Raw genomic sequence first — 13,358 nt, forward strand, 5'->3', positions numbered from 1 at the left:
TCATTCCTCTTCCTTCTCCGTCACCTTTTCTGCAAGAAGCAGGAAACCTAGCACTTTTCCTTAACTTCTATGTGTGTTATCTCCTGCTGCCCCTTGGTGAATAGATTTTTTACCTATCCAATTCTACTTTCAAGAACTGATAATTTTTTTGTTGATATAGTAGCTCTTTTAATTACTCAAGATAATTGCACCATAACCCACCAGTCAAATAGTCAACTTCACACAAAAAGAATATTATTTGCAGCCAACTAATATTACCTCTCCCACGAACAAAGTGCAACAAACTGCGCAGTATGTCACAAACTCCAACACCAACTTGGGATTTAGAAAAAGTAAGTATTTTTTCCTAACTATAGCTCTCTACGCAACAAACCTACTAGTGCAATTCTACAAGTAGTGTCAGGGCATCTCAAGGGTAAAGCGGTCAAGTAAATTGGGCTCACAACTGGGACCCATTGTTTGCACCATATCGTTACTTATGGACTGAAACAGAGAAAACTAGAAATTGGCATTTCTGTTGAGATCTGCTGTGCAACATAACAAGACTGTTGAAAGACAACTGTGAGCATTTAATATACTGTGTACTGGTAATAATAGAAAAAGCTTGTTTCCCTATGAATGTGGTACAATATGAGCAATAACGGTTATCTTCATTTGAGACAGATCTGCAACTACAATGAACTCTTTAAATGATTTAGTGCCATCTACAGCTGTAATTTTTTTCTTTATTGAGTGTAGAATTGTACAATTTTGGTAATAGACTGTTTAACAAGTATCTATAAAATGGAAGTATCATCAACTTAGTGTATTAGAAGTTACTTAAGAATTAAACATGAAGCCAAGTCAGATCTTCAGATATGGTATAAAAAATATAACTTACTTTACAAAAAATTCATTGATGGCACATTATGCCATACAAATCTCTGCATAAGTGTATATTTAAGTGACGTCCACTGTTATTCTACCTATCAGTACAGGTGCCATAATTGACATACAGCTGGAAGCTTGCTCCATTAGTACTGGTGCACGTCACAATTTTTAAAACTACATACATATTTCAGGCCCCATTGCCTTCAACATACATGTTATGGCCACAGCATGTTTAATGTGGGCATGTGACTCCAAAAGATCTTATTCTGTTAGATAATTGATAATGGTGTTAAGACCAAAGTTGTACAATTACACCTATAATAAAGGAAAAATGAAAGCTGCAGGCAGCATTAAACAATGAAGAATTAACACTGCAAGGTAGGAGAGCATAAATGGTTTGTGAGTACAGAAAGTGGTGCAAGAACTATTGTGGTGTGTAAGCCACATAATGTAGAAAAAAGACAACTGGAAGCAAGCTTTGGGCCAGATATGAAGAAAGGAGATGCCGTAAAGGCAGTTACACGCCAGACGCACACTAATCATAAAGGACAAAAGGGTTAGATTGCTGTCAGCAACAACGGTAGTGCACAGTCTAAGAGGGCACATTGTGTGTGTGTGTGTGTGTGTGTGTGTGTGTGTGTGTGTGTGTGTGTGTGTGTGTGTGTGTCAGACTAAAGCGATGACCTTCCTTATGCATTTCATAAGGAAGTAATAAAATAAATACAGGGTGTACATAAAGTCCAGGAACACTTTCAATTATTTATTGCACAAGAACCAAACATTGCACAGATATCATACATATGTCATTTTGAAAAGAAACCCTGAAAGTTTTTTTCATGTATACCTACACAGCGTAGTTTGGTAATTTGCCGATTGTCAGCGCTAGTCACAAATATGGCAAGTTCAGATGCAGAGCTACAGAAGGGGACAACTGTTTCATGAAATGGCCTCCCCAATCACCAGATCTCACTCTGTGCGACTTTTTTCTGTGAGGATACATTAAAAATCTGGTGTATGTACTGCCTCCACCACGTGATGTAGCAGAGCTCTGGGAGGGAATACGAGAAGTAACTGCCACAGTCGAGGATGCCATGCTGGGACGGGTATGGCAAGAATTCGATTACCATATTGACGTCTGCCGAGTCACTCATGGTCCGCAAATCGAATGTTTGTAAAAAAAAAAAACTTTCAGAGTTTCTCTTCAAAATGCAATATGTATGACATCTGTACAATGTTTAGTTCTTGTACAAAGAATAATTGAAAGTGTTCCTGGTCTTTATGTACACCCTGAATTTTCTGGTCAAGATAAGAGTTTCATTCCGAATTTAAAAAGGGTTTAGGAGCCTAATAGAAATTATATGGAAGAAGCAGAGAATGATAATTAGCAAGAAGAAATGTAAGCAGGGCATCCCACAGAAAATATGAGTGAAAGTACCTTTTGCAAATATAGTTCTGCATCGGATGTAAAGAAGAAATGTACTGTGGGGTGGTAAACATTATGGAAACCTTAGAAACATGCACAACAAAAGATAGTGAATTGAGATAAATCAAAAACTACAAGAAAATGTTGACAAATTGAATACAGAAATTTGTAGATGAGCAGTAGGTAGCTAGCAAGACAACAGAAAATTTTGACAAAGCTAGCAAGACAACAGAAAATTTTGACAAAACAGTTAATTTATGTAACTTGTAAAGAGATCTTTTGTAACATCAGTGGCAGCCCATTTAAGAAAACTGCTAAGGTATTTACATACTTTGAAGAGCATAAATACCAAAAATTCAAAATCTGAATTAATTGTGAAGCTTAATAGTGTTGCAGAATGCTAAAATGAAACCTCACATGAAGTGTGGGAAAAAAATTGATGTTATACATAAGATTAGTGAACAATGCAATAAGAACACTAACCTTACTGCTTAACAGATAGAATCCCTTAAAAGTGGGTTGAACTCCAAAGACAGAAGTCTGCTGAGCCAGAAAAATAATATCCTGGGACGGAAGCTTCAATGAAGGTTAAAATTTAAAACTGTGAATTCCATCATTTTGCAGTCATAGGCAAACTGTACACAGTGGCTTTCCTCAAGCAGTTTGAGGGCATTACTCCTGAACATGATACACGAAAGTTTGGCTGTGTGATAAGTAGGCTGGAAGGGTGCTTCTTCATGGGGCGTGCAGGCAGGAAGTACTGGCCAGGAGTATGATGATTCTGTAGAAGTGTTTTTGAACTAATATCAGTCACAGAGTATCCTAAAAATGTAAGAAACAGCATTATCTCAGAGAAGAGCTCTGCAGTTACTGGGAGAAAAATCTGTATCTTAAGAACCATTTCTAGTTAAGATCTGGTTGCCTTGCTCCTGGTTATATTACCAATGAGTGTGCAGGAGAAGGTGTTTCAGAAGAGAATCTGGATGGCATATTGCAGGCTTTGGAGCAGTTACATACACTAGTTTGTGACGTGCAAATGACTAATGGAAAGGAGCAAACCTGAAGCAAAGGGAAGGCAAAAGGGGAAAATGCCAGAGGTACGAGGTATCAGGGAAAGGAAAATACTCAATTCAAGATGTTTTCAAAGATAATTACACAATAAATCCAAGCCTCTGTGGACAGTCATCTCCCAGAACGGCAAATGGGTTTCAGATCTGGAAGATCAACACTTACGGCAGTCAGGCTTCTTATAAACACCATCGACGAAGCACTACAAAAGAAACAAATGTTCTACACAGTGTTCATAGACTTTACCAAAGCCTTTGACCTACTGGAAAGAGATCTCATAGTCCGGAAACTGGAAAACACAATGGAAGAAGATAGCGTATGGGCAAGAATAATCAAGTCAATCTTCGAATACAACTTAATCACAATATCAGACAACCTCTCTTTTTCTAACTCCGTTCTGCAATTGAACAGAGTCTTACAGGGTGACCCAATGAGCCCTTTGCTGTACATTCTTGCCACTGAAGAAGTACTCCGAATTGGGGAAAATGAAGAAGATGTATATGTATATGCATACAGTGAAGAAATAGCCATAGGTTCAACAGATATACAGAAGCTGCAGAGAATCATTGAGAAAATAGACAAATGGTGCAGTGAACACAAACTACAGATAAACATAACAAAGCCAGAAATGGTAATTTTCAGAAAAGGAGGCAAAACACCCAAGAATGCGGAAATCAGCATCAGAGGACAAAAAATAAAAATCTCATCAGACTTTAAATACCTAAGAGTGACATTGCAACCAACAGCCAAATGCTTCACAAAACATATAACAGAACGTGCAGCCCGGACCACCTGACAGAAAAAAAAAACCAGAAACACTAGAAAAGGTAAAATCGACCTATCTAAAAAAGAGCATTAGGTCTCTCAAAGACAACAAGATCTAGACTAGTGTACCTGCTAGCGAGAGAGACATTCCTAATTGAAGACATCAGACTTTGATATATGATGCCACACACCAGGGCTTCCAGATAGCAACTGAAGATCATGGAGGACAAACGAGAAAAAATATAGCCAGAGTTCTATGGCACCGAAGCAATGATGAACCGCTCATGGACAGCACCAAACTTCGAACAGCAACATGTCGTAACTAGACTTTCTATTCACGGCTTTAATCATCTAATCTGCAAAAATAAAACTTATCACGACCCAACCATAACGTGTATGTGAACTGTGTAACGAAGCCTGTGAACGATATCACATAGAACTGTGCAGTAAAAGAGTGAAATCGATAAATGAATATGCAAAAATGTAAATGTAAAATGTTAAGCAAAGTAACTGTATATGGCTATTTGGCTGCAAATTTATTAAACAAAAAAAAAAAAAATGATAACAGGTATCAGTATTCGAATCCACCCAGGAGAGAAAGAGGTGGCTGGAAAAGAGCTGGTCACCAATCTTCAGGGGGATATCAATTTGAATACGAAGAAAATTTTAAAAAATGTAATTTTTTTTTTCAATCACCCGTCTTATGATTGATTCAATGCAGTTCACCACAAAATGCAGATAATGACACAAACTGCTGAAATAGGCAAAGGGGAATGATGGAAGAGAAAAACTAAGTGCAAGTTTGTTTGTGGTTCAATCACCAACTCAAATGAAAGGATGACCAACGAGTACTACAAAGAGAACTTGAGGGAACAGTCAGCATATAGAATACTACAGTGGAAGAAAAGAAAATGGAGATTACAGGAAATTAACAACCATTTGTAAATGTAATGGCAAAAACAAGGCATACATTAAAGATTACTGAAATGGGCATCAGTTTGAGGTATATTTATACTATATTTGCTAGTAGAAGTCTTTAGTGCTCTACGAAGTGTAGGAAAGAACAGCAAATTAACAAAGAAGTAGGTGGTGATAAATGTTGAGATAGAAGTAGTACCTGTAAAATACAAAATTAGTGCAACAGTGGTACCAAAATTATACTGATATCTGAAACTAGGACAGATTCTTTGTGTAACAATGTGGTAGTGATGAGCTTTAAGGAAGACATGATGTGTACTTAACAAGGGAGAACATAAAAAAATAACAAAATTCGCAGATCTTGTTAGACCTATATTGGAATTTCAAGATACAAGTGCCTGAAAACAAAGCATGTTAGAAATGGGAAAAGGAGGTGAAAAACAGTTATTTCAATAATCCCAAAGAAACGGTACAATTCAAGGAACTCTTTGAAGAAATCAGGAGAAATGAGAGAAGTAGGACAATTATGTAAGTATGTTGTACTGAAAAACAGTTTGTGACAAATGGATATAATAGCTTTTGAGGCTATACTATATGAGCTGTAACACTCAAGAATTGAAGTATCACCTTATTAACTGCTGATTGATAAATGGCCCAGGATTATCATAGAAGAACATTGCAATTACCACTGATGAAGAAAAATGGAAATAGAAAAGGAAACTGGCTTATGAAAAATTAAATAAAATACGCAGAGGCCAGAAGCAGAAGGTACAAGAAAGGTGAATTTGAAGGGAAGTTGGTTTACATTAAGAGCTTTAACAGCAACTGCTCTGCCAAGCGGCATATGCAATTATAGGTGCAACTTCTTTCTTCCCATTCTTCAACAGTTCGTTTTTTCTTCCCATTCTTCAACAGTTCGAGTGGTAGTTCAAGATATTGTTACTTCATAAATCAGCTATAATGCAATTTAACATCTTACATAATTACACAGTTTTGAAATTTCAATTTTATTTTCTGCATGCACATAACAATAAAACACAAGTTAGAGGTTTTTGTTTACATTTAAGCAAGTGGGAGATGGTAACTGACCGGGGAGACAAGGCTTGGGAGATCTGGTGAGGAGGGTAGTTTTGCTCTCTAAAGGCCTCAGTGAGACAATCTGCATATTTGAAGAGTAGAGGGCGGGGAACAGTGAGGGTGGCAGTCATAAAGGCTCAGGAGCTATGGAGTGTCTGTGGAGGAAATGGGTACTGTATTTTATATAGGAGGGTAGGTTACCATAACAGGCTGAAGATACATCAAAGCCACTGCAGACCTGACAACTATGGGTCGCTAGGCAGCATTAAAGATGAAAGGGACCACTTAGTGTCTAAGGGTGGAACCTGTTGAAATTTAAGTATTGTTGGTGGTTACTATGTTTTACGTGGACGGTGGAGTGAATGGAGCCATCCGTGAAGTGGGAGATCAATAATGGGGAAGGTAGCATACTGCGCTGAGGGTTATCAGAAAATATGAATGTGAGCGGAGGTGTTGAGGTGCTGGAGGAATGTGGATCCAGGTAATGAAGATGTCATCAACGAATCTGAACCAGGTGAGGGATTTTTGATACTGGGTGGCCAGGAAGGATTCTTCCAGAGGCCAGGAAGGATTTTTCCAGGAAGCTCATGACTGATTTGGAATAGGGTGATACCACGCAGGTGCCCACAGCTGTGCTGCATGTGATGCCTTCAAAGGAGAAGTAACTGTGGGTGATAATATAATTTGTCGTAGTGACCAGGAAAGAGTTTTTTGATTTGGGGGCAATAATTAGTTGTAGTAGCCAGGAAAGAGTTTTTTGATTTGGAGGCAGCTGGGTATTGCCAAGACAGCGCAGCAAGGCCATACTGGATGGCTAAGAAGGATTCTTCCAGATAGCTCATGACTAATTTGGAATAAGGTGATACCATGCAGGTGCCCATAGTTGTGCTGCATGTGATGACTTCAAAGGAGAAGTAAGTGTGGCTGATAATATAAATGGTTGTAGTGACCAGGAAAGAGTTTTTTGATTTGGAGGCAATAAGTAGTTGTAGTGGCCAGGAAAGAGTTTTTTGATTTGGAGGCAGCTAGGTATTGCCGAGACAGCAATGCAATGGGCATCAATGGCGTTTGTGTAGAGGGTGGTAGCATTAACAATGACCACCAGAGTGCCGGTCATAAACGGTCAGGAACTATGGAGTGTCTGTAGAGGAAATGGGTACTGTATTTTATATAGGAGGGTAAGTTGCCATAACAGGCTGCAGATACAGCAGAGCCACAGCAATTCCAGCTAACTGGGGCTGAGGCTACTTTGAATTACAGAAAACTCAGATAATATCACTAAGTTAATCATGAATAAATGTTTAATGAGCACAATAATGATAAACAAAATAAATAAAAATCATTATGTACATACTTGTGTTATATGTCCATATACGGGCACACATTTCAAAGTTGCAAAAATATAGGTCACATTTTAAAGAAATTGTCCGCAGTCCTTTTCTTTAAAACAGAATCTTTTTTTTTAAAAAAAAAAAAAAAGCAGCAATGTCATGCTATCTTCTAAGAAGCATGGTGTCATTTGGAGTAGCTTATACTTGCTGCTTGACATAAGGCAATGCCACATCTAGCGCTGCCAAACCCTCGTTGTTAAGTGATCACTGGTACAATTTCTTCGGGCAATTCCTCATCATCACTGTCTTCAGCAGGTTCACTGTCCATTTCATGTCAACAATTGCAAGATCGCACATTTCAAACTGTTTATCACTGTTCATCCAGTCTGGGACATCACTCGCATTTGCATTTCCACACCCAGCAAGCTTTTTCATCAGTTTTGCCACTGGTAGGCCACCTTCCTCTGTATTTCAGGTATCTGTTTCATTCTGTAGAATCTGGTTCCCATTGTAAGGCACCTTGGTCCATAGACTACTAAACTCATCACGTTAGAGGGTAAGACCAATGCGCGAATACTGTTACTTTATAATTCTTCCTCATCAAGGTGTGAACCAGTGTTTCAAGCATTACGATTGCTTTGGAAGGCAAGCACTTTTTCTTTAGGTATTTTTTTGTCTCTGAAATAAAATCTTCGAAAAACCACTTCTTAAAAATATTTTTGCCCATCCAAACAGATTTTCGGTGGATGTATGTAACAGGCAGTGCACAACCAGTGATATTTTTTAAAGCTCCAGGCTTAGCAGATTTCCCTATTACCACTAGCTTCAGTTTATGGCATCCATTTGGATTCAATGCAGAAAAAACTGTTAACTTCGCTTTAGGTTTTTTTGTAGCCTAGGGCAGACTTTTCTTCTTTTGAGGCTAGAGTTTTAGATGGAAGCATTTTATAATTCAGCACAGTTTCACCATAGTTATACAGTTTATCACAAGTGGGATTACTTCTTGTAAAGTTTTGCACTGCAAATTTCAAGCTGTCTTATGATGTATTGCTTCTTCCACCTATCCAGCCATCCCGAGCTTCCAGTAAAATCATCCTCACCTTCCTTTAACTCATTTCTAAAAAATACAGGCTTTTTCTTGCAGAATAGGCCATGAAATTGGCTTTCCTTTTTGGTTCTGTTGAGTAAATTAAACAAACAAAGCTTCACTCTTTTTTTCATACTGAGATTTCTTCAATGACTTCCATTCATTCAAATGACGAAATAGAACACTTGTTTGTCTCTGTTTCTAAGCCAATCTCGAACTGTCACTTCTCCGCCTTCCTACCCAGCAGCAAGATTTTTTTTCCTTCCCCCTTTTCTTTATGTTTCTTCTTTGTTTAGTCTTTAGAGAGCTCGCAGTTTCACGTTCAATGGCATAAATTTTCTCTTACTCCTACCACTAACTTTAATGTATGAATTAAAACATTAAGAAACACACAGTTACATACGTACAATACACTGAACATACATACAACACTTTAAAATTAACATGGTCCAGGTGGGCACACTACAGTACAGGTGTTACACACAACCAACTAAAGTGCCTACAACAATGGTCATCCAGTGTTGTAAAACGTGTACTGTATTATTACTTGGGTATACTCGAACTCCTCAAAGCCAAATGGTACCTGTCCATCTGTAATAGAAATGCATTAGCAGTTTGAGGCTAAGGTTATTTTTGAGCATTATGAACAAAAACCCAATGTGGGACGGTTTTACCTGAATTGTACATGGAAAATTGAAAGAAAATTCAAAATGTACCACATTCGACAAAATGCACAGAACGTACATGTGGACAACGTATGAAAACAAGCTTTTACTCTAGTTTTATGTTAAATTTTAATTTTCTTAAGACCAGCTTGACTTTCACGAAATCTCAAAATACCAAGGCTAGTCTGTATTGCCCCAGGAGGGCAGAGATTCTCTCTGTAGGGGTGCATTATCCAGCCACAATGGTGGTGTCTTGGTGGTTAGATTATGTATTTTAAGAAGCACGTAGAATGTAGGAGTGCAGAAAGTGAAGGGGATGAGGAGGGAGATAACACTCGGAGGAGAGGTTCAGAGATTTGAGGAGAAACTGGAGATCATGCTTGGTTTCCGGAATGGGGACACTATGGCAGGGCTTCTAGGTGGACTTGTCAGGCAGCTGACAGAGGCTCTCAGCCATGTAATCCCTGCAATTCAAAACAGTGGAGGAACCTTTGTTGGAAGGTAGGATTATAAGTTTGGAATCAGTTTTAGGAGGTGGACTGTAGTTCTTTCTGTGGACGTAAGGTTAAGGTTGATTTCCATGTTGACAGATTTTGGGAATGATGGTGAGGCAAAGTTTGAGCTTAGGAAATTCTGGAAAGCTATCAAGGCTGATACAAGGGTAGTGGGATAGTTCATGGTTGGACAGAAGAGTAAATTGAGTGAGGCAGGTTTCGATACTGGTTCTGGATCATGTCTGATTGGTGGGGTTAGTGGCAAAAAGGTGTATCTGTTATAAGAATCATGATAGTGCGAGAAGGTCTTTAACAAGCCCAGCACTATTAAATATAAGAATGGGGCAAAAGGTAAGGCCTTTGAAAAGGACTGACACTTCTGTGAGACTGAGGCTTTGGGATGGCCCCTTCACAACTCTGTTGCAGCTGCATTGAGGCTCTGGGTTCTGTACGGCAGTGGGTAGAAGTTTCTGTGGGTCTGACACATGTAGCAAGTCTGCTGGGTAGGTTCTGGCATGTATGAGAGAAAGGAGTGGTTGGCAGTGATGGTGGTCCATGGCGGGAGTATGATGTGCTGGAAGATGGGATGCAGACATTTGGGAGTGCAGAGCAGGTTTTCACAAATGGAGCTGTAGTGAAAGGAGGCTCGAGCCTGAGTTAATATAGTTTTGAAGGACTAGGTAGGTGAAGGCAATGGGTTGACAAAACTTGAACAAGTAAAGGTCATTGTGGAAGAATTTTGCAGCTGGAGATAGGTAATTTGATGGCCAGGCCATTTGGTGAGAGTCCACAAACTAGGAACAATTCAAGAACATTATGTGAGACTGAGTCCTGGCTAGGGATAGAGAAACTCTTCTGTACTGGCACAGACGGAAGGAGCAAGAACCCATGTGGATGAAAGGAGCAAGAACCCATGGAGGATAAAAAGCAAGTAAAAATTTGTAGGGATATTTTGAAACTCATAAAAAATAACACTAGATGAAGTATAGTGAACAGGATGAAACTAGATTTAGTAAAAAAAAAAAAAAAAAAAAAAAAAAAAAAAAAAAAAAAAAAAAGAGATGGATATGAAATAACAGTCAATGTGAAAGCAGGACGATATCAAAGTCAAAAAGAGGAATAAAACAACAACAATCACGTGGGGTGCACATCAGCAGGTAGAGCAGGGAGAGGGACAGCAGGTGTAAATGGACTGGACAACAGCAGTATGGGGAAGGGGATGACTGTTCGGTACAAGGTGTGAGAATATATATGCGTGGTGCGTTCAGGACAGGAGAGAGAGAGAGAGAGAGAGAGAGCATGCAAAAATATGTGTGAGTGAAGGTAGGAAGTGAGATCTGCGTGAAGGTCTACAAATAATTATATCAGCAAGAAGTTGGAACAGAGGGCACCATATGCCATGTGTTGTAAGTGGGGAAGACCCTAGCTATTGACTGGCTCAGAAGCCAGTATGCCACATCATACACAGTAAGCAAGGGAAAGCATATGTCATATGGGGAATGAATAGGGACAGCAGAGAAAGATCAGGACAGGACACAGAGTAATGTAATGGGACAGAGAACAGTAACAAAGAAAAAAAACTGGATTGTAGTGTTACTTTGTAGACTGTTGAGGAGTCATGTGTCTACTGGTCCACAGGTATTTTTACTAATGCCTCTGGGGAAGTGACATGGCACCTTTAAAATAATACAAATTTCATCTGAGATGACAACAACTACTTGCTTTTCTATCTTTTATTTTTTTTCTGCTAATGTCCTCCTTTCAATCTCATCATCAGACATTACATATGAATCCCATGGGATGCTGCATGTAGATTAACTACTGAAAACAAATATGTTATTTTAAACATGAAACTACATAGGTCTTCTGCTGAAATGCAAACTTTTCTAAAATGACTTACCTTTTCTACACATGAAAATATTATTTCGGTTTCATAATTTTTGTCATTCACACATTTCTCCTTTCCATTCAAAATAACCTTCAGTGTACCATTTGCAAAAGTATGTTCTGTGAAACAGAATGAGAAACATGCAAATAAATATCAGCGCATATGATTCATAGAGCAACATAAAATTCCTTATGAACAAGTGGATTAGAGAATTTTGTCCATGAATGTATAGCATTCCTTTGCTGACTGGTACATCATGATACTGTACATTCCACACGAGACAGGTATATTACGGATTTTTTTTTTAACTCCAATGAGTTTTTGTCAACTCACTCCTTTATGATTTGTATGTTGTGTATTAGTTTGTTTACAACAGTGTGAACAAATGGGTGCACAAAGCCTGCCAGTAGTTACCTGTATGTTCAGCTATGACGGACAATAGTATTCTGAAAAGCCCCATTTCTTCCCATTAAGAACACCACCAACACTGGTTTTGGCTCAATCCCACCAGCAAGACTATATTATTGAGACATTTGTACACTCCCAATTGCACACATTGGCATAGACAACAATTATATGTGTATGATTCAATCCATTAAAATGGTTGAGTCATTTCTGATTTCTGAGATCTCTGAAATAGCAAACACATGGCTCTGGTTGCTCATATGTCACCCAGCACTGAACTGGCAGCAAAACTGTGATAATTGTGGTCCCTCCAATCTCATCAATTGAGACCCCAGTCACACATATAATGTTGACAATGGTAGTTGATTTTGACAGCAACCAAGCACTATTCATTCAGGACTTCAGAGATGGGAAGCCTCATGAATCTGGTCCCGATCATCTGACCACGATCTCTCATACATAACCCATACAACGGAAGACCGGTATACCTGAGTAAGCCATTCTACAATATTCGACAAGTGCTATCCTGTGAAGATGGTAGTTCTCTCTAATTCAATTGTTCATCAGCATAAAAAAATAAAAATAACTATGTAATCATATAATAAATAGATACTTACTGTTGAGGACATCCGTTCCTAGGTTGGGCAGCTCCCTACTCCATACTCCACCAGACTTCTGTGCAATACAAATGGAGGCACTTTCATCTGGACAATAGTCCACATTACTTCTACTTTTCACACTGCTGCATGGTGACATGAATGCAAACAGTGTCCGATTGCCACCTCTACTATTTCTACTCCCATCAAGTTTTCTTTCATCAGATACTTTGATGTTCCACACCTGCCTGGAAAGACTGGAAAAATAATTGAAAATTACATGAAAAGTATAACTGTAGATAACAAGATTTCTTGCCACATATTATATATTGTAAACTACAGCCTAGTGACCACAAACACCAAGGATTCAACAGTTATACCCGTCTTTTACAGCCATTTTTAAATGCCATCGCTTTTTTCTCTAACCCATACAGGTGCTAGAAGTGTCTTCCCCACACAATGTGTCTTTCCAAAAGGTAAGCCAGGTGCATAAAAAGTCTGCTTCAGACTACTCCTCCATGTATTCACAAGTTTAATTTATGACAGGAAAGTTGCTGCTGACCATACAACAGAGATACTGAGTCGCAGGTAGGCGCAACAAAAAGACTGTCACAAATAAGCTTTCAGCCAGCAAGGCTATATGGTGAGTAGCAATTTTCCTTTCATAATATTGTTACATTCCATCATGGATTTTTCTATTGTTTGAGTTTTACTTATTATGACTTGTCCGTATTCTCAGTCTACGCCTAATGGGAAATTTAATAGTGTCAT

At 38.6% G+C, this 13,358-nt stretch overlaps 1 protein-coding gene across 3 annotated transcripts in view; it reads right to left on the minus strand.

The window, feature by feature from the left end:
* Window positions 1-13,358, minus strand: part of LOC126254123 (cation-independent mannose-6-phosphate receptor) — a 633,915-nt gene that overhangs the window by 603,181 nt on the left and 17,376 nt on the right. For 2 of the 3 annotated variants that reach the window (XM_049955284.1, XM_049955285.1), the window contains exons 2-3: window positions 12,609-12,844; window positions 11,599-11,705 (exon numbers count right to left, since the gene is read on the minus strand). In XM_049955284.1, coding sequence (XP_049811241.1) covers window positions 11,599-11,705; window positions 12,609-12,844 — 343 coding nt within the window. Of the gene's footprint in view, window positions 1-11,598; window positions 11,706-12,608; window positions 12,845-13,358 lie in introns of those variants that run through there. The other variant, XM_049955287.1, reaches the window with a different exon arrangement.

The sequence above is a fragment of the Schistocerca nitens genome, chromosome 1 (genome assembly GCF_023898315.1).
Source record: "Schistocerca nitens isolate TAMUIC-IGC-003100 chromosome 1, iqSchNite1.1, whole genome shotgun sequence".
NCBI classification, from domain to species: domain Eukaryota; kingdom Metazoa; phylum Arthropoda; class Insecta; order Orthoptera; family Acrididae; genus Schistocerca; species Schistocerca nitens.